We start from the raw sequence: 25,910 nt of genomic DNA on the forward strand, positions 1-25,910 counted from the left end.
CAAGGCAGCAATAAGCACGTCACCACAAGTTGGACGGGGGCAAAGGTCTTCCAATCTCTCTCTCTGTATTTCACACATTGAAGTGGTATAAAAATACTTTATTACAGCCGCGCCAGCAATCTGGAAACAATCTTGATGTGATCCGTGGAGATGTTACGAAACACCATTAAGTGTTTTCTTAAGAGATAAGATACCATCTCTGCACTAGAATGAAGTTGTTATCCCTTCAATTACCAGCAAATATGAATTATTTTCCTCGCAAGCTGCATATAATCCAATTTTCCTCACACTAGTGTCTAATCCACGACCAATCCTGTGAGCGTTTGAAGTCTAGTCCATCTCTACTAACGGGCTCTATTCTCACGCCTCTCCCCAGACAACATCCCCACAGCCAGGCGTAATTGGAAACCCCGGTGTCCGACGGCCTTTCCCACAGGACGGGACCATTACTGGCTGAGCTCGAGCTCAGGATCCCGGCTGGAGGTGGAGCAGCCGCCACCTAGTCCTCAATGCTCACCTCTGACCCTACTTCCTGTTTAGGTGCTACAGTGTTTCCTCAAACTGAGGTTGTCACAGGCTTTCCCCCCGTTTCATCTCCGCCCGTCTACACAAACAAAGAGCCAATTCAGGAAGCACACGAGGAAGTGACATTTATGATGAAGATCTTAAAACAAAGACTGACTTGAGCGCAGTCATCAGACACAGAAGAACAACCTCATATAGTGGTTTTAAATGTCTTACAGAATGCACTGGTAAAAGTAGAGTCATTTCATTTAAGACATGATGATTTAAGGTCTCTGACTTTCACACGGAAAAAAACTTCACTTGTAGGGACATCTGGGATTTGACTTTGGACAGGTAAGTCATTACGGCTTTTCAGGTCTAAACTTGAAGACAAATTACACTAGAAGGCTACTTAGGCAATTAAATAGGTGTGTTGGAGACGTGTTAAACAGCAGTGGACGGCCTGGGTGTTTCTGCTTTTAATCATTTCTTAAATGTTTTATTATCTAGTTAGTTTGTCTTAAAGGGATAGTTCACCCAGAAATGAAAGTTCACTCATTATCTACTCACCACTGTGACGATTGAGAGGTGGGTGAAGTGTTTGAGTCTAAAGTTTCAAATTAGACTTTTTCTGTGGTTTTTTCATGTTTAAACAATTGGTCCCCAGTTCCTTTGTAATTGTATTGGATTTGGCTCCAACACTGTTTACCCCTGAAACTACAAAAGTGTTTTGTGGACTCAAACACTTCACCCACCCCTCCATCGGCATAGTGGTGAGTAGATAAGTGAATTTACATTTTTGGGTGAACTGTCCCTTTAAACTAGCTGTTTTTTTCCCAGGTTTTTCTTTGTGTAAAACACCATTCTGGGCTCTGCACTTATAAAAGTGTGGCAGACACTTCCTCATAACTCAGAGGCAACTGACCTGGAAAACCCTGAAAACCCTCTCATGGTCCAGGGGCTTTATGAAGACACCCATGTGATGTGATGCTTGAGGAGGAATAATGTGAAGGATAATAAGGAACAATACAGACGGCGTCACATGACAAAGACAAGTGAAACCAGGCTGATGTTGCTCCACATGGGGTTTGGAAGTGGCACAACCATGAGTTAAAACACTAAAATAAAAAGAAATGTATTAAAACCTGCCTCATTTTATATGCAGCTGATTTCCATTTTAAAAACAATAAAAAGAAATGTTGCACTCAGCTATAATATCATCCATGGGCAGAATCGTGGCGTGCATGGAAACCCGGTCTCCGTTGGGGTTTGTGCTGTCGGTTTGACCGATGATAGCTGCTGCCTCCACTGATCCCACATGGCTTCAGCACTCTATGTGTGACTTTGTGTGTGCTCAGCTCTTAAAACTTAGACAACTCCTTTGAGTTTGACTTTCTTGGTCCGGAGGGAAAATGTCACAGTTGTGTGTCAGAATTTGTTTTGCCTTCACCATGAGATGAGCCTCATGTTTATCAGAGCGAGGCCTCAAACAAAACTCTGTGTTTAACAAAAAGTTCAAGATGTGTTTTCTAATGGGTGGGAAAGTTTGTGTCCACATGCCCTGAAGTGACCATTTTTCACTGGGAAGACATATTCCTGTCATGGATTTTAAACTTCAATAAATTATATTGAATTAAACTGCTTTGCTCAGCATTTATGTGAATAACTAACACCTTTAGCTTTGCAAATTATAAAATTGATTTTCATCTTCACAGTAAAGGAATGAATTGGGGGTTTTTTTTGTATCCTCTTCTTTTTCTGTTTCATAAGTCAACTTGTAAAACCCAAATAAAAACCCATAAAGAAACCAGATTATTGGTAATAATGGTTATGAACTTACCTGAGCACACATGGAGAATTCCTAACAGAAATGCAAATCCAATAAAAGTTGGAGACATCATTCAACGCCTCTCTTATGGGAAATATCCTAGTGTAATCCAAATTATTCAAAAAGCAGTTTAGCCATCCACTCCTTCATGTCAAACTGGAAAACTAAATCTCAGAGTCCACAGTTTGAACATTACAGAAAAAAGCAAATGATCAGAGCAGGAGCAGTTAATTACGAGCTGGCTTCTTGTTTCAGATGAGAAGAAGTATTAAAAAAATTTAAAAAATGAGCTCAAACAGTTCCAGGGATATCAGCACATGTTCTGTTTCAGCCGGAGTGAATAGTTTGGAACCATGGATGAACAGAAACAGCTCTATCCTGTCTTTGGATTCATCCCGTTACTGCCAAAGCGCTCAGTGACCAGCCAGACGATCCCATTCAAATCATTTAGTTCCTTTGTGCGCAGGAAAAAAAAAAGGATGAATAATAAATCCAGCGCAAACTGAAAGTTCGCTCGAAACTCAGGGAAAAGACGCAGAAGTCCACGCGTGAAAAAAAAGGCTCCGTCCCCTGCAGTCACATTATCTCCGTCCAGGTCTGAATCTGTCACTTGAGATCGGAAACTTTGCGAGTTCGCCCCGTCCTCCCTCATCCACCAGATCCGCGCACAAGATCACTGCAACTTTTCCATCACTTTCCGCCCCCGGTTTCAGCTCTCGACCGATCCCCAGCGCGCGTCGCAGACCCCCGGACCTCAGGCGAGAGGGGGCAAACACGGATTCATACCCACAGCATTTCATTCAAGGAAAGCGGAATACCTCGACAATTTGGTATGCGCCTTTCTACCCCCTCCATAGACCCGACAATGTTTCCCTGAGAAGAGAGTTAACCTCTTCGCGCCTGGATCCCAGTGAGCAGCGCAGTTACGCAGCGCGCACCGGCACAGTCTGCTGGGTTTTCTTTAACTATGTCCAAGAATAAAAGAAAACCTTAGAAAAACTATTGACTTAATTTCATCCTGTGCAGACTGAAACCAACTGTAACAGCCACATTCCACTAGATATCCCTAAAGGGGTTTAACAGAAAGCGTTTGGTTATTATCTAGCCACAATGCTTCTAACATACTTTATGGTTTGTTTTGTCTCCTTTGGTTTCATACTCCATTAATATCTCAGTATTATAAACTAGTTCGGCTATTAACTACTATTTTTCAGATTTAAGACAAAGTAGTTTAGCTCAGCATGAGAGAAATGACAAATGCTGGTGTGCTTGTGGTTATAATTGTACTGTTTCTATTCAAATACTTTTAGTTTTACATGCAAAACCAAACGACTCGAGTCTCTATTATGAACTGTGAGGTTTTCGTAATGTTTCCAAACAACTCCCATCCAGTTTTTGATAAAATAATAAATCCAAGGAAGACAATTTATGTGTGAGTGCACTATTTATGACCACATAATACTACAAAGTACATACAGTTCACTAGATTACACGTTAAACTTTGGCTTCCAATTGATCTGGAAATCCTTATTCCTAATAACAAATGTAGGATTCACCGTTAACATGCGTTTTTTGGTTGTAGTTTAGAAGCCATGCCTCTCTGCACTGCTGTGATACTTTAGCCTATATTTATTCCTCCATGCCGCTGTAGCATTACTAACTTTAGACACAGAGCCTGGCACAGGGCTACATAATTTATAACTGTGCAAGTTATCCTGCATTAAAGCTTCTGAAACGAATGAAAGGCATAAAAAGGGAAACAGTGGGAGAGAAGAAGAGCAGAAGATTTTCTCATTTGCTCAGCTCAAAGCCTCTCTCTCTCTCTCTCTCTCTCTCTCTCTCTCTCTCTCTCTGTCTGTCAACCTCACTGTGCATTTGTTACCCAACAGCGCCCCCCAGTGAAGGCTGCCTGAACTGATCTAACGAGAGCAGCTGTAATCTGTCTCTTCTATCGGACCCAGTGGCACATTAGTCATCATGCCCAAGGTCTCTTGAGCTGTTTAATGCACAAAACAGATAATTCTCTGAGCAAACACCCACAACTAATAATGGCCTTTTCTGCATCCATCCATCATCGGTAGCATTTATCCTTTGTGGGCCACACAGCCAATCCCGGCTGACATTGGGCAAGAGGTGGTTACAGCAACACAAACAACTCCTCACACCCTTTACACTTACAGGCACGTTAGAAACTTCAGTTAACCAGATTTGCATGACTTTGAACAGGGGTTGATCATTGGGATAGTGAAACAAAATGCTTTTAATCACACACATAATAGATACAGCATCTTGTTCTATGCTCAAGGTTACAAAAAAGAAGTTAAGTTAAGTTTACCCCCTCAGTGTCTCTTTTGATGAAAGTTACCCAACGGACATACTAAGACAAAAGAGCCTGTCTTTCGTCTGCACACATTTTCATTTCTCACTCATCCTTGTGTGCATTATCTTACAGTTTTACACATTTCATTTTTTCCTCATGTGCCCTGTTTTCCTTGAACGCTTCTACCGCCCAATCCAAAAGCAAAAAAAAGAAATTCCTCGAGCCAGCAGCAGGAAACTGTGACATAAAGGCAATTATCAGCACTTACACCCACCAGGAGACGAGGGTGTCTGATTAATACAAGAGGATGTGAGCATTTTAAAAGTTTGATGTGGCACAGCAAAGAATAAGATGGTAAAAAAAAACACACACACGCAAAGGCAGATACTTATGTGTCTCACAGAGCTCTCATTTCTCATATGTAACAGCATAAATAGAAAATGAAATGTCTTATTACTATTATTAAATGTGTATATTACAAAAGGAGACCCCCTCAAAGTTTGCAGTGTGCTTAAGAACTACTGTTGGCCTCGGTCATACCTTTAAAGCCACAACTTCCTAGCTTGACGGCGTATGAGACCCTTTTGTATTCAGGCTCAGTTTCACCCTTCATCTTTGGTTGTCAAAAAAAGAAAGAAATCCCCAGAGCACCACAAGTTATGGCATCTGAGCCCCATGAACAGGGAGGCTCTCAGTCCTCCCCCTCTCCCCTGCAACCTCCATCAGACCGGCAGAGGCAAGAAAAATGACAAACTGTCGGGGCTGTAATGGCAGCACAGGGAGCGGAGAGCTTTTAACACCACAACCAAAATGTTTTGCACTAACACTTACAAGAATATACAAGGCACAGAAGGATTAAAATCCCTGACTGCAGAACCCTACGGGCATTTCAGTCTTCAACAACCACTAAAGAGAACCAAAACAACTTTGAATATAATATCCATCCAATTATATTGACAACAATTGTCAAAGATTTGATGAGTCATTATTTTTTTGGGGATGACACTTACGTAATACAGCACTTTTTTGTACTTACTGTGAAAGGCCTGGTTGCATTTGTGTGGTTTGTTGTGGGAGTGCCTCGAAGTCTGGCGGTTTCGTTGCAGTCCAGAATTATTAGGCAGCCGTTTGCACAAGAGAGACTTCTGTAACCCGGAGGTGTGATGGGCTCTGTGTGGACCCTTGTGGTCTATAGGGACTCCCAGCATCACCAGCATGGCAAACAACACCACCAGCAAGCACATAATCTGCATGGTGATGATTGTGGACAGCACCACGATAAAGAATACACCTTTCCTCCTGGTTCGGTGGCTGCGGACTTGTCTATCTCAAGCAAAGGAGCGTCAAGCAAATCCCACAATTCACTGTTGCCCTTGTTGAATCACAGGTTTTCCTTGAGAAGGTGCAGATGATAAAAATCCAAACCAACGGTCCTCTCGAAAATTCCAAAAGACAGCAACCGACTGCAAACATCGCTGCACTTCCCACCAAGAGCCCTTCATGCTTCTACCCTTGAGATCTGCCAGATACACAAACCCCTGCGGTCTTGGCTAGTCTCCTAAATCCAGTGACAATGTCCCCCCCCCCCCCCCCCCCCCCAGCGGACGATGGGATCTTAATGAGGGCAACTCTATATAATGTGCACGGTGAAGTTCACTCCCTTCTCCATCTTGTCGCCCCATCGCTCAATGGAGGGACTGTCTCTCATCTCCCTGGCCTTTTTATTTCCAGTAATTCTCCTTTCAATATTCAAAAGAAGTTTGTGGACGTTCCCTCTTTTCTTATGATGTTTCTGATGCATGCAGCAGGACGGGGGATCCTGTAGGCGACACGCTGGGACCCTTTTCAGACGTGTTGGACTCCCACACAAAACCTGGGCCCCCTCACCATAGAGGTTATGGGGTGACACACAGGCGGGGTAAGGCAGAGGAGCCCACATTCCCTTTTCCCTGACTAAGACTATTTAATGGCTTTCATTCCCGTCTCACCAGCGCACCAAACAAGATGGAATGAAACAAAAAACGTCCCCCCCTGTTGAGAGGCAAACACAGCACTCCCAATAGAGGGTAAGAACACTTTTCCAATCCTCAGAATAAGAGATGCATTTTGGGATTTCCACAGGCTGAGATCTGCCTCCTGAAGTAAAACAGAAACTTGTCAGCGTTGCAGCTCGAGTCACCTTGGACAGAACGCAGCCGTCACTGTTTGAGCTCCCTTCCCAGAAACTTCAGCTGGATGGTTACCGTACTTCACTTGCCTCACATTTACTGCAGCCTTTTATCATTTATGTCCCGTCCTTGGGGAGACGTCCTTTTATTTATTCATCGCACTGCTTTTTCTTTTTATGAAACAGAGATTCAAATGTGTGGTCTTCGTGAGCCAACAATGGGCAGCCATCATTTAACAGCCCTGCCCACATCTCGTCACCCATCTCGGCGAAGGACCACAGGTTTAAAGTAGAGGAGTGTAAACATATGGAATAGCATTTATTCACCTGAGCCAACATTTATCCAGTTGCTAACTGCACATGGAAATCTTTTATTTTTAAAACTTCCTGTAGGATGTAACGGCTGCATGATTGATGTGTGTGGTCTGCAGGATACACGCATGTTGAAGGAGGACTGCTTTTTTTTTTCATGCGCAGGTTGAGGAGCGCTCTCCCCCTCTCTCTGTCATGGAGAATGAGATGATTTTCAGCCAGGATGACAGAGAGCTAACATGGGAAATGAATCGACTGAAAGGAAAGGGGGTGGACTTCAAGGAGTGATGTGAGGGAGGAGAGGAGAGATGACCTGAGGTGCAGAGGAGGTTAGATCATGTTGGTGTTTCTATGCCACTGCGAAAAGAGGCAACTTATCATTTTTGATTGGTCGCTGAGGGAGTGATGAAGCTTCAGGACTCCACATCTGTAGAGCAGCCTCACATTTTGATGTAGCCCATGTCAGTTTTGAAAAAGTAATATGGTTTGTAGTATTAATAACATATAGCAGAAAAGTTTAGTGCACGTTTCAACAGAATTTTGACATTAGTGTTAAACACAACCAGGGGCCAAAGGGGCGATTCAAATAAAATCAACCATATTTAGATTTTGCCAAAGAGTTGGCAGTCTTGTCATATTTCTGGAACTTCTGCAACAGTAACTTCGATGATTGCCAGGCCATTTCCTCTTACCTGTCCACTGTGGACAACACTCTCACCCCTCAGCCCCACACGAGAGCCAAAGAATATATCACTCTGGGCACCAACCCAGAATAAATCCCTTTAACCCACTGAGATGAACCTCAGAAACAAGCCAAAAAGTCTTTTAAAAAAGAGGACACGACTAAAAATGTCTCTTGTCTCCATTATATTGAGAGTATGCCAGAGACGAGAGAAAGGGACGGGCTGTATAAAGCACGAGAGATGCAAAACAGAGTGTAACAAAACATAAACAGGAGAGTGAGAACATTCCTCTCCTCACTATAGCCTCTCTGTTCAGCTTTCAGACATGATAAAAAAGAGAGAGAGAGAAGGTCCGATGAAAGAAAACGACAGCGAACTGAACAAATCTGTTCCTGTTCAGGGAATGCCCCCATGCATGACGCTGCTGCAAGAAATGTGAGGCGGTGGGGGGGCAGACACAGAGGAGAAAGACAGAGGGGCGAGCTTCAGAGGATGCCGTGACGAGGTTTGCAGCACAAAGCAGGATGAGGCGATAAACAGGCTGTTGCTTTTCCGCTTCCCCGCGCACACTCAATCCCTTCTTACCCTGTGTCTTTTAATGGGCCTCATATTAGCATCTGTTTAGCGTCAGGCCTCGACATGGCCTGTGGAGGCTGATTAAAATAACCCAGCTATCACATAACATCCTGGCAGCAACATCAAGATGCAGACTGTCGCTGGAGTATTTGCGGCGGCGGACGTTAACAAAGTTCGCATGAGCGTTCTGCACTTCAGAAAAAATGCTAATCATAGATAAACGCAGTGCTAACGCATTTTTAGAAAAGACGGAGTTGGAGAGGAAACAGTTTCACGCATGGTAGAAAAAAACTTGATGGCTCTAATAAGACGTGAAAGCATTAAGAGTTAAGGATGCAGTCTTCTTGTAAGTACGCATCCTGCAAGTAAACTAACAACATCACGACACATCTTGCTCCCTGCTAATTAACATGTTATATACAACCTTTAATTTCCTTCACAAGTTGTTTCAGTTTAAAGTTTCCTCCTTTGAGATTCTGTTCCAAACGGAAAGATGCTCAGTTTGTTCTGTTAATTGCAAGTGTTCACCATCAATATTACTATGCAGCAGTATCTACTTTGTGAATATCTACGCACGTCTGCACTGGTGTAACACAAAGACCGGATCTGAGCACGATTAGACGATTAGACGGTCTCTGACCGTCCTTGAGTCGCTCTTCTTTTTGTCGAACGCAGCTTGTTTTGAGCGACCTGTTGCTCGCTGCCTCCCCGCATAGAGATGCGTGATGTCAAAACTAAGCAGGATTGTGTTTCACGCTTAACTGGCGTAATTGGTTTAGAGACAGGAGAGCTTTAACGGCTGAGAGTGGGGCTCAGGGTGAGTGAGCCAAGAGATTCCTCTGTTCTTATCACTGCTGGACCTCAGCCAATCACGTGGCAGCGAGAGAGCAGGGGACGAGATCCTGACCGAGAGTGGAGCTCAAAAACGTCTTCTTTATACCCGAGTCATGCAACTGCACAGTTTAGCTTTTCAAAAGTAGTTTTCTTGTTCAGCCTTTAAATGTTTTTGGTGAACGAATGTGACAGTGACAGCTGAAAACAACTGAATATAAGAGAAGCAGCTGCACATTCCGGATGTTGTCACTAAAATGTTAAAGTATACGATTGACTCCAGACATGAAAATCTAGTAAAAACGTTATGTGATGGGGGAAAAGCATTGTCATAGATAATCTAATATTCACAAATTACTTTAGTCAGTTATCAAAAACATATTTTGTATTTTGAGACTGCAGTTTATTCTTAAAAGACTATCATGCTATCATCTCTGTGAGTTTGTACTCATGTTGCTTTGAGCTAAATGCTACCTCAGCATGCTAACATGCTCACAGCATGCATGCATGTATAATGGTTAGCACTGTGTGTTAGTGAGCTAATATTTGTTAATTAGCAATATTTAATTGGTTTTGCAGACATTTGGTCATAAATTAGAAATTGAGCTGATGCTGGCACCAGATGAAAAGCCAGGGAGTCACATAATGAGATAATAATTCATTCTGAGCAGGACACAAATCCCCTGCTGCCAGTTCCTCACAATCAATCCAATAGCTGTTTTGATGCTTCACTCCAAACTGTAAAGTCAGTCTCGTGTTGGATGAAAAGGCAGAAGATCACTAAAGTCATTTTAAATTGTCCTCTGAGGATCATATTTATCTGTGTAGAATGTCATCGCAATCCATCCAGCAGTCGTAGAGATATTTCAGTCTGGACCGAACTAACCAACCGACAAACTGACATTGATATCCCTGGAGCGACACCACTGCTGCAGATAAAATGTCAGTTGATGCCCGGATCAAAATACATTCTCTAGTTTTTTTGGGCTAGATAAACATACCAAATTCAAACCGTTTGGGTTTCGTATTATTAAAACCAAATCAATCAAAGAAGTAAAAACACAAATTGCTCCTTCAGTATTCTCCGCAAACCTCGGCTGCAAAACCCACAGTGCCGCAGAGTTGCGAATTTCAGGGGACGATAATATTTATTTTCTTCCTCGAAGTTAAAACGTCCAGAAACTTTCCAGAGCTGTACTTAGAATATCATTCTGCAGTAGTTGTGGTTTCAATTGGGGCCTTAGAGCCAACATCGGTGACTGATCTCTCTCTGTAGACCCTGAGCAGAGAGAAATGCAAAGACACTGCTCATGCTAAAAAACATTCCTCCCTCTCTCAAATAAAAAGCCTATTCTTCCTCTCTCTCTCTTTCCCTGGTGCGATCAGCTGCCAAAACAAACTGGCGCTGGGACGAATGTAATAAATATGATCGATGGGATATCTGGCGCTGCTGACCTCACACCACGCGCCGGAGTCCAGGGAGCAGGTGCTGCTCAGATTTACAGCCGTCCCCCAATCTCATGATATTCTCCTCTCGTTCACACAGACACTGAGTCCTGCTGAGACACAGTCGCACTGCTGAGTCTCCACAGGCCACAGGGCCCCCCCCCCCCAGCTCAAACCGCGTCTCACAGACACAGGCCTGCGTGGCTCTGGCTGAACGTTAACGTGACTAAGCATGAGTCACATTACTGCTAATAAAACCAGAAATTGTTTTTTCTACAGATCATCAAGCCGCCAGTCATAGTCACAGTTATCAGAGTCATTTCAGCAGGGAGGAGTCCACAGGGCTGTCAGTGAAGTGGAGAAGCTCTTTCTACGTGTTGGCTCATGAAAATGTCTGATCGAAAAGCAAAGGCACCTTTGGAAAAAGAACAAACAAATAAAGTCAAAGACGATGCGTTGGTTATTTAAAAAAGCTGTGATTTATAAAGGTTGTACTGCGTCATAGATGGATTTGCATCTTCAATACATTTGTTTAATAAAGTAGTTCAATTTTAGATTTGAGATAAATGTAAAAATAAGTAAGAATATATAAATTATTACGATTTTATCGACAGAGTTTAAAACACTTGTTATTTTAGTTAAAAAAACTAATTTCTCTTCAAAGTCCGTACAAATTTGTGGTTTGGATTTTATGGATCATTACTTATTTAAGTTGTTTGGTCCAGCAAAACCAAACACCTGTGCAGCCAACATTATATAACACTGGTCTGTTGAGGGAATTCTTGGTCTTGGCAGGAGCGCTAAGCTAATACAGAACTGACCACACTGGTTTGCTGTCTTGCTGTGTCAAGGTATTAAGGATGAAAAACTGCACGTTCCAAAATGGCCCCATTCTTTTAATATAAAAGGTGTTAATGGGCCTCATGTGTCACATATGTTTTGCAATGTTTGGGCACATGAACCTGTGGTTTACGTACATTAGATTTCCTTTGTTTAAACGTTCCAGGCTTCTCACACACATGAGAGGTCTAAAACTATTTACTGATACAGCTCCTCTAGACTTTCAGATTTCTATAAGACAGAAAGGATCAAATTCAGATCGTGCAAGAGCCAAGAAATTGCTCTTTTGGTACGATTTTCTTTTTCTTTTTACATTTTCCAGAGAGTAATAATTATAACAAAAAATGTTTTATATATGTTAGTGATGGACAGTCAGAGAGATCACAGATCACATAGCACGAATGTGAAATTAAAAATTCAGAGTTTGTGTTACAGAAGCTACGTGAACCATTAACTGTTGCGTTGAAGGAGCCACAGGATTCCCGTCTGTTCCCATTGAGATTGTGACGAATTTGACCAATTTGCACCATAAGAAAACACTTTCACTGAGACATTAAAGTGCGTTTGACTGGGCAGGAGCAGCTGATGACTACAACTTAACAAAAGCCTACATCCAATCTTCTCCCCAATTATCTTGAGGACGCTCGAAACGTGAATCTGAATATTCAAATTGAATTCTCATTGTCTTTTGGTGCTTTTGGACCCCTGCACACTGGCGCTAGCTCCCATCTCGAATCTTCAGTGCCTCTTGACCACATTACTCCGCACGCTATCTTGACAAGAATGGCTAATAGAGCTATTTCCTGGGACGGTGCTAAGCTGAGCTGTGCGGCTCAGGGAGATGAAAAGAGATTGGGATGGGGGGGGGGGGGGGCAAACCCTCCACTGGCCTAAGCAGCACAGAGGCGGTGGGGGAGCTGCATGTCGGACATTAGTGCATGGATATTACTAATTATATCTCGAGTGAATTGCTCCTCCAGGCGTGGCCGTGGAATCTTTCTCTATTGTTACACTGGTAGGAGATGAGTGCTGCTGTACTGGGGATAAAATGTGAGAGTGCGGCTGGATGAACATGCAGCACTCACTTTGTTTTTCGCGTATCACGATTACTCGAGCCCTGAGACTGATGAACATTAGGTGAGTGGCGAGGAGACGTGACACACTGATGCTGTGGTGACTCCTGGGTAATATACGTGGGGGTGACACTGTCAAGGAAATTGGTTTTTTGAGGGTGGGGACTCAAGGCGAGAGCAGCAGCCAAGTAACGAGTGCAAAGGACGAATGGAGAGTGAAGCTCTCCATCTCCTTCATGCTGTAAAGCTGTTAGTGCCATGTATTTACTCCACCTTCAACTCAATATGGAGAGATCGGACAGCCTCTCTCCACCCACTGACCTTCTGCAGAGTTATGAATGTGAGCAGAAAACTGTTGTAACACGATCTTCTCATAAAAGGTGGATGAGTCTATGTGCAAGTGAATGGGAGTTAAACTGTACGGCGAAAAAATATGACTACATTCATACCATTTTAGAGATAACGGCAATGTGGCAGATTATGTTTAATCTCTAAAACAAATCAGGAGTCAAACTGCATTAATAGTTAAACAGTCAGAGAAATAAATATGGAGAGAAATTAGTCACAATAATTGGGACCAATAAAACAATTGTGTATCTCGCATGCTTCAAATGAAACGTTTTTATCCCATCAGATTATATTTTTTTATTTTATTATATTTTATTAGTATTTAGATACATTACGTATTGCTAAAGCACTTTAGTCAACCAAGTTCTTGTGCTATATAGGTCAAGTTGACATTGACAATTTGTGAGTAATGTGTTGTCCAATCTACACAAATAAATAAACCAATCATCAAATGTAAAAAAAAAGCATCCCAAAATTGGTATATATAATCGTAGTTATATTTTTGCTTTATACGCGTTAAATTAAGATTGTTAAAAGTGTGGGTCAGGATTATCTGACACATGTGCATTGGGTTACGTTTGTGTGTGGAGCTCTAACTCGCCTCAGAGTCGCTGATCCACAAATGTATGTTGCTTTTAATTGTTGGTGGAAAACTCGAATATCTGTTTTTTCAGTGGGATCAATAAGGGGAAGTTATTTTCTCCACAAAAATTAAAATGTCTCCACTTGCCCAAAACCAGCAGCATAATGGTGCAAATGCCTCAGTGATGGTTAGGCACACATCAAAATACTTGTTGCCAAATTTTTCTTTGCGGACACTCTGTCAAACAACATTTATTAACTTACTGGAGGACAAAGGAAGCTGGAGGAAACATGTTTACGTCTTTTCTGAAAGCAAATGGACATTTTTTCTGAAAGCTGTTGACATCTAATTGGTTCCACATACGTGGATCTGCCACATCCAGTCACAGCTATGAGTTAAAAACACCAACAGGTTCCCATCGCCTATAACCACTTAATAACAGATTCTTGTAAAGTATATATGAGGCTTAAGGCTAATGTATACTTCAGTGGAGATGTGTCATGTGACAAAGTGTCAGCTGACAGAACTGTGTCACGCAACACTTTGAATTCATAGTTCAGTGACGGCATTTGCTCTTTCTATAGCAGCCGCAGGTCAAACTCAGCAGAGCCCTGTTTATATTCTCTCAGAGAAAAATATCAGCGTGCTAACTCTTGGATATTTTGGAGACAAAAACAATGTCATGTTTAAATTTGGTTGCAGGAAGGAAAGTGATTCCCGTCTGGAGAAAGGATTAATGTATCATAAAGGGCATTTATCTTAAAGGACAGGTTTTATGCTTTTTCAGTTTTTCTCTTTCCTCTAGTGTGTTATATTGTTTTTTTGTAGATAAAAGTTTAAAAGTCTAAAGTTATCTCCTCTCCCTGAAAAAGAACACTTCTCCTGATGCTCCTGAAACTCCTGCCAGTTATTCGGCTGATACTTCCGCTCGGTTCAAACCTAACGGCTGGCATGCCCCCCCTAACAAATGAAACAAGAGCTTCCTAAATGCGTTAAAAATGCTTAACCAATCACAACAGGGTGGGCCAGCTGACCAATCAGAGCAGAGTGGGCTTTATTGCACAGAGGGTCTTAAAGAGACAGGAGCTAAAACCAAACATTTTATAAAAGAGGCTGAAAAGAGGAGCTGAAGCAATGGACAGTGAGACGATGAAAACCTTTTCAAGAAATAACCCAAATTGAAATTATAATCCTGAGTATGAGTGTAATATGTCTCCATGGTACTTGCACCAGTCTCTTGGGTGGGTCAGGTTCCCTTCATACTCAGTAGGTACAATATTCTCAGTGAATAATCCTACATTCACTCATTGGAGTCTGTGTCTTTTAAAACTGATTGACATGCAGTGCTGTATCATTCATCCACCTAAAGGTGCAAATGTTACAGTTCATCATAGTTATACAAATACTTTTTTTATTTTTGTTTAAATCAGTGGCTGAGCACCATTTAAATTATCACCATATGGATATTTATCAGAACTTGGAGATTTGTTCAGCAACATTCACCTCTCTGACTCCGCAGCTCTCAGTGAGCCTTGTTTGTTTTCACGTCACTCATCTCTTCACCCTTCAGTCCAGTGAATGGTTCGTTCTAGACGTAGGGGGACGACCACTTTAAAGGGAAGATTTAAAACGTAGTATCACAGTGGTCTGGACCCTTTATCCTGCAGCCAATCAGCGGTGACAGCTCGCAGCCCTCGGTTCCCCTCACTTATTTCCATAACCACACAAATGCGGCAGCTCTCCAAACTTGCCGTCTTTTGTGATGTGTGACAAAACGCATTGGTCGCTGTCAGCGGAGAGGGAGGATATATGCACTGATGGGCTCTCTGAAGCCACGCTGAGCTTTTCATGTCACGTCACAACAACCAAAGATCTGTCTCCTCTCCCTGTGTTTTCCTGCCAAGCAGCGGCTAAAGCAAAGTGCAAGAGTTTTAGCATGCCTCTCTAATCCACTGCCTTCACACAGGTCAGTCTCATTTATTATGAATGGAGTTCTGTGCAACGCTCTCTGATATCGGGAAACAATTTAGAGCTGGCTGAGAGTCAGAGTCTTGGGGGACCGATGAAAAACACTTGTAATGTATTGCTAACTTCAGGTCAGCATGTGGTTCCTTATAAAACTCACAGCTGTGTCAGTCCCGGGTGACTTTGAGACGTCACCAGGTCACTGCCTGGTGCTGTGCCGGGTGGGTATTGTTTTATATGAAGCCAAGAACGTCAGGTCTTAGTATCGATCACGCTCGTCCAAAGTTCTTCCCTCAACTTGACGTATCTCGATCCTTTTTTCAGGTTCTAACAGGACAGATAACTCTTGTTCCTCAATGTCATGTGAGGAGTGTGATCAGATAAACGGAGGAACTTACTCTTAAATCAATGAATCTCTTTCTCCATGAAGGTCACTGAGATCACATGGCCGAGACTCACAATTACACACAACCATGCAGGCTCCTGAAAGTCTCCTTCACTGTAACGTTTGAAGGTGAACTGCATGTTCACCTTGGCTAAAACTGGCAGCTGTCAAGATTATCCTCACTTTCCCATGCGTCGAGTCACGCTCTCTGAAAATGGAGTCTTTGGCAGCTGCCCACTTTATTCTATCAGCGGCAGACTGAGGTATTAGACCACATTAGTCTCATTTCCAATTCACTGGCTGGGCCAGATCGCTTTCCTTCATTTTCATGCACAGATGGGATTAAGAGGCCAGATTGAAGATGAACTCCACCGGACAAATCAGTCTAAAGATGAACCCAAATGCAGTGAGGCAGATGTGACAGGATTTTCCTCTTTCAAACCCTCATTCAAAGCACGAGAAGGCTTTTAAAAACTCAAAAGTTTAAATGTAAATAATTAAGTACTAATATAAGTTTGGGCTAAAAAAAAATTCTTGTTTAAAAGGCCCAGTGAGATTCTAAAGATAATTGCTTATTGCGTGAATTTTATGCAAAATAAAATCTCAAATTGCCAGGCTAACGCACACATGGTAGAACTAACAGTTTTGGCAGTTAATGTGGACTTCCCTTCACTTTGCTGAAACTGTGTGAGGTCCAGTAAATCACCAAGGGAGGAAGGTCTCCGTGATTCCACGACAAACTGAGAACACCCCCCCTCCCCTCCCCACCTCACTCTGTAGAGAAAGAGCCCGAAAACCCAAACAAAACACATGCGTCATCAGTAATTTTCTCCAGACTTTTCGTTTGCTCTTCTGTCCCTCATTTCTGGCTCTTCATTTCCCTACAGAGCTCCATGGCCTGTGTAGATACTGGCTCCACCAACATTTCTCCTCCAAGACTCCAAACTAAGACACTTTCAGCTGCAGCCACATGATGGAGACTTTATATATCTGCCATGGAAACACATGTGGAAACTCCTGTCCAACGCCGAAGCTTATTTATTCTGTCCAAAGACTTCTCCAGTGTTGGGTGATTTCTGATTGTAAAATGTAAACAACTGCCCCCCCCAACTGCATTTTGCTTTGATTGCTTTTCTCAGTGAAGGCTTATATATAAGGGGTTTGTATAACTTGTGTTATAAACAACACATGCCTGTGTTGCCTGTGTGCACTAAACAGCCTTCAGATACGGTTTCAACATCAAAATATTCTGATAGTCATTGCAAAGTTCAGAGCTATGAATTAAATTTCAAATTATTCTTCATTTCAAAACTTTGCTGGTCAAAAGATGCTTCCTTCTTCAATAAAAACATAAATTCTCAGTCTGTGTGTGCTGCAGTATCAAGTTTCCACATCACACATCACACAGCAGATGAATGTGAAAACAGCCACATATCTATCACTTGGCTCAGTGCAGGACAAACATCCAAGTGAAGTCACAAATAAGCAACACATATTCAGTGTTAGGAGGAAGTGGGAACGCAGCATCAGTACCTGTGTAGCCCAAAGAGTTGTCATCGTCGTGTTCCGCGGTGGGAGCTGGTGTTGTCTCATCGTTGGCCCCTTCCTGAGCGACTCCAATCTCTGTCAACAATAACACCACAGGGACTGAGAACCCAGACGCATTCTGTCCGCTTTCCCCACCCGTGGTCCAAACCTCCAGCCCTCTGCCTCCATGGAACAAGCAGAGCGCAGACACACTAAGAAGAACCAGGCCCCATCCTTGTAAACTCTGTCTCTGGCTGCAGGATTCAAACACCCACATTGCAGCAAAAAAAACAAAAAAACAATCATCCACGATCTCAGCGGTTGTGTATGATGAAAACTTTGTGTCTGGGACGAATAAAGTAATAACCTCAGACACGCGTCAATCAGTTGTTGGGTATAGATCCATAAAAACTATAGGTTTCTGCAGTCGTCAGTGTTCAGCTCCTGTCTGTGCTCAGCAGGAGGTTGTTCCCGTTGTCCGCTGTTCAGCTTGGGCGTAAGTGTGTGGGTGTCAAACGGAGTCATGTCTGCTGTATCAATAGCCATAAGTGGCTGCTCCCTGGAGAGAGCACATGGGCAGGGCGGCAGAGGCAGGGCCAGGGCACACTCTGCATGATTGACAACGCCACTCTCCGTGCACCACATACACCGTGCACGCAGTCCCGATGCAAAATACAATGATGCACCATTAATTGCTAATCAGCTTCTTTTGATACGCGCTCGTCTTTGTGCCTGTGTCTTCTTCCAGTGTGACAGGTTGAGTGTGTGACAGGCGGTGAGAGGGCGGGACTGGGGGTGGGGGGGGAAGGAGAGGCCAAGGGGGCCCGGGCGGTGTGTGTGTGGCTTATGGGGGGAGATGGGTGGCCGACTGTGCCCTGATGATGGCTCAGTGTGAAATAAATCAGACTCGGCCATGCCCATTCTCTTTGTGGGCCAGTGACAGGGGGTTAATTTGGGCAGGGAGGCTGGGGTGGGGCGGTAAGAGGAATCTTAATCAAAGTGCATCCAACCCCTTTAGCTGACAGAGTGGCAGTCTGTCGGAAGTATCTGTTTCCTCACTGCGATCTGGCATCACTTCTGATAAACAGCAGACGGGCCGACAGAATTGTTCACCGGAGAGCACTTCAGACCGGCGGAGTGCGAAGACGGGGATGACCCTTCGTTTCGTCTGCCCCGCCCACCATTAGAGAATTGAACGGCATAAATCAAAGCACACATTGCAAACACAGTGATGACCCCGAAACCCCACTTTACAGCATTTTATGGGCACATTAATAATAGTAAACACAAGAATACATTCGAAAATGCAGTGATGGTGTCCCCCTGCTGCTCCTGTAGTGTTGCAATTAATCGGACAGTTATAGTGTCTCACACTGAGCCAAACCTTTAAATCTGGCTCTTCTCAGTCTGTGTATTTATCCAAACAGCAGCGTCTGACTGAAAAAACCCTACAGGAGAGCAGGGTCTCTGTGTCACACAGAAATAACCGCGTAGGTTACTCAGACACATGCACATGAGTGAAGTGTAATGATATGAAATGACAACATGAAGATCGAGTCTGATAAACTGTCTGACACTTGCAGCTTGACACCAACAGCTTTCATATTGGAAACAGACAAATTAGATTACAACATCTGCTCACGACAAAGCAGGAGTTTGGCACCGACAGCAATTACGGGCTGGAACAAGTATCGACATACAAATGTGTTCAAACAGAAGGAGTTTTCTTTTCACACAAACAAAGTTAACACACCACTTACAACAATTGACAAGCTAAATTCCATAAAACATGTGTATGTGCGTGTATGTGCAATGTTTACCTCCACCAGTGTTTTTGGATTGTTTGTCTGGCAGATTAATCAAACACCACGCAACCGATTTCCATGAAATGACCCAAGTAAGTATCCAATAAAGTTTGTGGAGCACATCAGGATAAATGAGCCGATCAAGGAATGTATTTTTTCCTTGAACACGGTGAGAAAGGGCTTCTTTAGTGGTGCGTACTTTGAGCACCCCTTTAGTGAAACAATAGTTTGACACACAAGTCTCATCAAACACTTACAAATATGAAGTGCATGAACTGAGCATGAATATTTTCGACTTTGTAAATGAAAGGTCGCTTCAAAACATCAAATTTACATTTTTAGACACTTAATTAATGGTAGTCCACCTCAAAATGTACAATATTATAATAATTACTGATGTTAGGATACACTTCTTAAAGGGGATAATATCATTTATTTTGCCTGCAAGCCTCATAAACTGCATGTGGCCACTGTTCCTCTGTCTGATTCTGTGGGTGGTCCCCAGTCAGAGGTCCAATTAGTGACCACTTCAGAGCTCATTAACAGGTGGTGTACCCAGCTGCCCCTGGGGCATCAGGGCAGAGAGCTGTTGCCCCACTACCCCGTTAGCCCCGACACAGCCTCTAAACCGCCGCTCCCCTGTTGGTTAATTAATGGGGCACATGTGCTGATAAACCGACCGCTGACAAAGACAGAGCCTGGACCCCCCCCCCCCACCCTCCCGCAGTCCTTCCTCCTCCTGGCCCCCCAAGTCCTCCTCAAACATGAGAGCAAGTCCTCCTCTCTGGCTCATAGAAGCCTTTCTTCATGGAACAATCCACAGGCCAGCAGGCAGGCGTTTGGCTCTGTTTTCATACAGGAGTTATGAGCTCGAAGCAAACAAATTAGATTTGACTTGAGTGGCTATTTGCAACACTGCGGCTACCGCATGTGGACCGCTGGTCTGCTCTTTAGCTGCCGTACAACCCGACGTGACAATAAACCTGATGTCAAACTCGGCTGTTTAAATTGACAAACACTGGGAACTCGCAGTAGAAGCCGGAGAGACTCGCTGTCGTCTCGTTGTTATCTTGTCGTGTAACGGCAGCAGGTCTCCGGCCGTGGCAGCTCGTATTAGTGATGGATGGGCCTGGAATGATGAGCGCGGGGAGCCTGACTCTGGGGCTTGTTAACAGGACGGACTGATTGTTTGCTGTAGGACAAGTTCCTTCACAGAGCCTGATCCGAGAGGCGGCATATTTCTGCAACATGACCTCAAGCAATTTCAGTGATTAAATTGGTTTCTTGGAAAATGTTCTCCCCTAACATCTGTTTACTTTTTGTCTGACGACAGAGAGAGAAAATAGGAACAGTCAGCAAGAATTCTAATTGCCGGGTAAAGCCAATAAGTTTTCACATTTTTTTCATTCTCAAAGCTGAATATTTAAACAAGAATCAAACCAATACGATCTTAGTTGTATCTGAATTATTTTAAACCTGGATTCAATAGTCCATTATTTAAAAGGAGACAAAAGAGTGACAAAAGTCTTTCAGAAAAAGGCTTTGTCAGCAGAAGCTAGTCCGTCCACTTCATCTGTTACCGCAGCACCATCACTAATTTCCATTCTGATTATACTTTCCTTGTTTTGTGCATGACTAATAGAGTTTTAATCAGGCCTTGATATTATATATGCATATGCAGTGAGCACACACTGCAGGAGAGAAAGAGAAAAGGACCAAGTCAAAGAGGAAAAGAATTAAAAAAAATTACAAATGAAAACCTTCTCTGAGAAAGAAAAAGTCTTACACGGCAAACGGCACATTTAACCACAAAGCCCTTGAGATTCATGTCGAGAGATGAATAACTGTTATAAGTAATGACAATAACTGTGTGATTAAGGAGATTACTGCCAGTAAAGAATTTAAAAAAACAGCTCAAATAATTCACCATCTAATCCTTGTATTGCTTTTACTGGGGGGGGGGGGCACTCTCACGGGTTGTTGTTCAGGAAAGAAAAGCCGGGGATAGAAAGTCATCACACAACATAACTGTGTAGATATAAGAAAACATGGTGTTCAGCCAAACTACTGAGACACAGGCTTTTCTCACAGAAGACATTTTAAAGTAGGAAAGGCCCAGAGAGTGATAACATGGCTCTGCTCATGTTCATAAATCAGATTCATTCATTTTTATTAAATCACAGCTGATTGTTGAATATGTAGCAGTTAGCTTAGCGCTGGGACCACTGCTCACTAACTCAGTAGCTAAGTTATCAAGACATTCAGGGAGAGTCGAAGCAATCTGCTCATGTAACTTTTGGCAACACAACAAATACTCCAACTTCCCGATTCGCGCGCGCGCACACACACACACACACACACACTCACACACACACACACACACACACTTTTATGATACTCTGTCTTCACAATCTCTGCAAACTATAATATACATTAATAGCTAATTGATAATACCTTTAACAGTGAGCATGCAATAATTGCTATAGCCAGAGTCATGTCATCTAAATCACTTAAGAGGGAAAATTTATATATAGTGCTCTACATCGTTAAGCTACATTTTAGGTCTCACTGCCAAGTCATAGTCATACTCCAGCAATAAAAAGTCCTATTCATGTCTGCAGTATAATTGCCTATAACTTGGTCTGTGACTGATTAAAACAATTTATTAACCAGTTAAAATATAAACACGGACCAATTTGTACGCTATAAGAACAAGATTGGCTCACATACTGGAAAATTATATCGATTTTATGTGTGTTTTTGAAACTGTATGTGTTACTGAACGAGTCAGAAGAGGAATGAGTAAGAGAGGAAGATATTTGATCTCGTCCAAACTCTAGTTTAACTCACACACACACACACACACGCGCGCGCACACGTCTATTTTAGATTCTAGCCAGAATTGTGACAGTGACAAAATGCAATAATTAAGACTCTTGGTTTCCATGGGTGAACTGCAGTGAAAAGCAACGTTTTGCAAAAAGCTAACATCAAGTTATTTTAAAGATATTTTTCCACAGAATCCCGTGATGTCTTTAACAGTCACAGTTTCGTGAGTCACTGCTGCAGCTGGAGGAAACATCAGTGCGATGACAAACAGATAACCATTCTGATCAGACTTGCCAGTGAGTGAATGGATGCATGTCGACAGTTACTGCAGTTGTACATATTGCACCTCCTCTCCCAACAGGGGTTTCGTTGGTTACAAAAAACCAACAGTAAATACATGCACGTAAATCCTGAAAGCTGGAATGTGACTGATTGTGGTTGAATAAAAGAACGAATGTCAGGGCTAAGGAAATACGTGCCAACTCGCTTACTGATAGATTTGCTTGGAGGGCATCGGCAACAAACCACAAAAAGCAAAACAGAGACAGATCCAGGACAAATAGTGTTGATTGGCTGGGACGCTGCTGAATATTGCATGGTCACTTGACTAAACTTCTGTGCAATCACTCAGTGCCACGCAGACACAATGAGCTTGCAGCGCACACTGAGACTGTCACGGCTGCTGTCAGAGCGGCGTCGTCCTTGTTGAGTCTGTTAAATTGAAGGAAGGACTAACGCTGCACTGATATCTTCTTCCCTACACCTTAACGTTGCGTAACACGTATTATTATTGTGCCGACTTGAAACTTTGCATCTCAGCTTTGCTCAACAGCACTGACGTCAACGGAGTTCAAAGTCTGCGAGGAGTCTGAACTCACTCTGACATCCCGGTGGAGCTGAGGCAAGCAATCCTCCGAGCTGCCAAAAGCCCAGATGTCCATCTCTACGACACCGGGAATACTTTTTCATTTCTGGCCAGAGAGAGAGACAGACTGATGGAAAGAGATTTGTTCTTATGTAGGTGAGAAAAATAAGGTCTTTCAAGGATTTGAAGTTGTGTAGCCAAGGTGAACAGCTTCTGAATACCTGTTTGTGTATCACTCCGCTCTGGCAATCGCGGCTCATGGTCATGACTCATAAGCAGCTTCTCGGCAGCCACAAGCAACAGACGTGTGACCTTCTATGCCTCCTCTCTAAGCTGCATCTTAAGCACTGTAGCAGCACTTAACTCAAAGAGTGGGAGGATTCTTAGCGCGTGGGGGCAATTTGACTGAGTAATGACAGTTGATACACGTTTTCTGAAACTTTCTCTGCTCCTACATCTTTTGTTCCGCAGAATCTTTCTAAAAATATTTCACCCTCTGCTTCGCTAGCCCATTACAAAGAGGACAACGGATGAAAAGAGCCAACAGTTATTTATAAGGGGAACTGGAGGCATATGACTTTGGCGAATGTGTTCAGGGGGAGTGGAGCAGATAATTCAGATTCATTTCAAGGCCGCGGCACATTAATGACAAACTTGATGCTACCGTTTCCTGCTCTTTGATTCATGTAATCAGCCACATGTGCTCTAAACACACACACACACACACACACACGCAACACACAAGCACAAACACACCAGTTCAAAGGAAAGAGCCCTCAAATTGAATCCACATATGTCTATTGTATAACTTTTGAAAACTCTGTCAATATCTTAACGTGACCAATTCTTTCTCAGGCCTAGAGACCAAATATAAACCTAATCTATCAGTTTCTGGAGATGATCCATTGACGACTCCTGACTCTCCAGACACAGCGGAAATGTCTCTTTGGCTCTTTGACTTAAGTGAGATGTGCTCCACAGTGACAGTCACTGTTTTCACCCAGAAAATCTCACCATAACCATTTAATTGCGACTTTACTTTGACTTGTATACATATTTAAAATTGAACTGTCTTATATTTTGCTGAGCAAATAAGAAAAGTCTCTTTAGTTATCACCCGTTCATCTGTGTCCTCTGCTCCTGGTAACAGTCTCCTGGCTGTTTGTGCCATAAACGTGAGCCAAGGGGAATTCTGCAACTTTTTAATTAGAGATCGAGAAAGGGGGGGAAAGATCCACCAGCGATGCACAACCTTCACAGTCTTAAATGTAATGACAGTCGGCTTTCAGTTCACACTGAAAGCACCTATTAATCTCTGTCTCCTCTCAAGCTGTGTTATGGTCAAAACAAATGAGCAAACAGTAAATTCCTCCTGGTTTTTTTTTTTTTGTCAGCTGAAAAGCTCCAGTGACAGGCACTTTTTGCTTCACACTAGAATTTGTTTATTTTCCCTTAAAAATGTGTTTAAAAAACAGCCGCTGAAAAAATGTGCATGTACATGTATTTATTTATTCGCTTTAAGAAAGAGCTGAAGTTTATAAATGACAGATTGAAAAAATACACATGTACAAAAAACATACATAATATAAATGAGTGTATTTAACAATATAAACATAAGTAAGAGAAACATTTTTAAAATAATTTAATGTCACGCCTTGTTTTTTTGGTTTTTTACATTTGTCCCAATAGCTATTCGACTGAGTTCAAGCCTGATACTAACATTTAGAAATCTACTTCTCTGACTCAGTTCTGTCATTGTTGTAAACTACTATATTCTCTTTTTTTAATAGCGATTTGTCACTGGCGCACGATGAATCTTGGGAGAGGTTGGGGAAGGCTCCATCCATTGACTCCTTTGTTGCACTGGGAATGGAAAAAACATGTTTCTTGGCCGAATATGAAGCAGCCTTCTGAATGGGACGGCCTTGTCACGCTGCTGTGACGCAACAGCTCTTTAAAAGCAGCCTCTGAAAGGTTGAGGCCCCAGACTCAGACTCCTCAGACTATAAAAAAACGTAATATGAAAAAGAATCACAGCTCTTTTCAGACAAGTAATTTTGCATAAAGCAGTTTAGTAATGACTTCAAGGTCATGATTCTGCTCATCTTTCTGTGATTGCCTGTGTCACAGTTCAGTCCCCTGCATCTGATGTCAAGCAAATTGAACAAACAGCAGGCACTATCTCCCTTTCCCAGCCAAACACACACACACACACACACACACACACACACACACACACACACACACACACACACACACACACACACACACACACACACACACACACACACACACACACACACACACACACACACACACACACACACACACACACACACACACACACACACACACGCCCTCTCATTCCACCACGGACTGGTGCTTGTCAGGGAGGACCATGTGTATGCTAATTTACTGGAGCACACACACTAACTATTCACAGTCCAATGAGAGAGTGCAGATAAACCAACGTGTGCCCTCAGAATGTCTAGTCCTGATTAGAGGAGCTGGAAATGAGGCCTGGAGAAGAACAGTGCAGGCATGCGGCCACTTTCTCAGCACTGAAGAGAAGACTAACATCTCAGTGGACAGGCCAGATCAATACTGGCAGCTTAGGTAACCGTGGCCGTGCCAGGATCTCAGCTCTGTGTCCACAGACAACGATGACAAGCATCGCTCCTCTTTTGTTCTGAGCTACAGGAGTTTGCAGCTGGGAACATGGATGAAATGTCAGTAAGCCGATGGCGTGGCTTTGATTTGGGCCTCTGGGACACTGGATAAGATAGTGAGACACTTCTCACGTGTGTCAAACAGTCATGCACAATTTATGATATCATTTTTTTGGGGGGGGGTGAAAGAAAACCCGGGGATTAGAGCTTCAAACATCCACTGACTCACTGGAAAGGAATGTAAGAGAGGTTGTTGGTAAGCCAGCTGAGATTAGACCCATTCATGGTCTGTTTCAAAGCCTTTGGCATTGTCAGGAAAGTTACACTGCGCGAAAAGAAAAACAGATGAGGTGT

At 42.9% G+C, this 25,910-nt stretch overlaps 1 protein-coding gene across 8 annotated transcripts in view; it reads right to left on the reverse strand.

The window, feature by feature from the left end:
* The window catches only part of robo1 (roundabout, axon guidance receptor, homolog 1 (Drosophila)), a 211,041-nt gene that overhangs the window by 120,541 nt on the left and 64,590 nt on the right, over positions 1 to 25,910 (reverse strand). For 5 of the 8 annotated variants that reach the window (XM_034604195.1, XM_034604191.1, XM_034604190.1 and 2 more), the window contains one exon: positions 17,395 to 17,484. The exons of 1 other annotated variant lie outside the window; for it this stretch is intronic. In XM_034604195.1, the coding sequence (XP_034460086.1) occupies positions 17,395 to 17,484 (90 nt within the window). Of the gene's footprint in view, positions 1 to 2,344; positions 3,261 to 17,394; positions 17,485 to 25,910 lie in introns of those variants that run through there. 2 more of the 8 variants (XM_034604197.1, XM_034604198.1) reach the window with 2 other exon arrangements.

This window comes from Hippoglossus hippoglossus, chromosome 13 (assembly GCF_009819705.1).
Source record: "Hippoglossus hippoglossus isolate fHipHip1 chromosome 13, fHipHip1.pri, whole genome shotgun sequence".
NCBI lineage: Eukaryota > Metazoa > Chordata > Actinopteri > Pleuronectiformes > Pleuronectidae > Hippoglossus > Hippoglossus hippoglossus.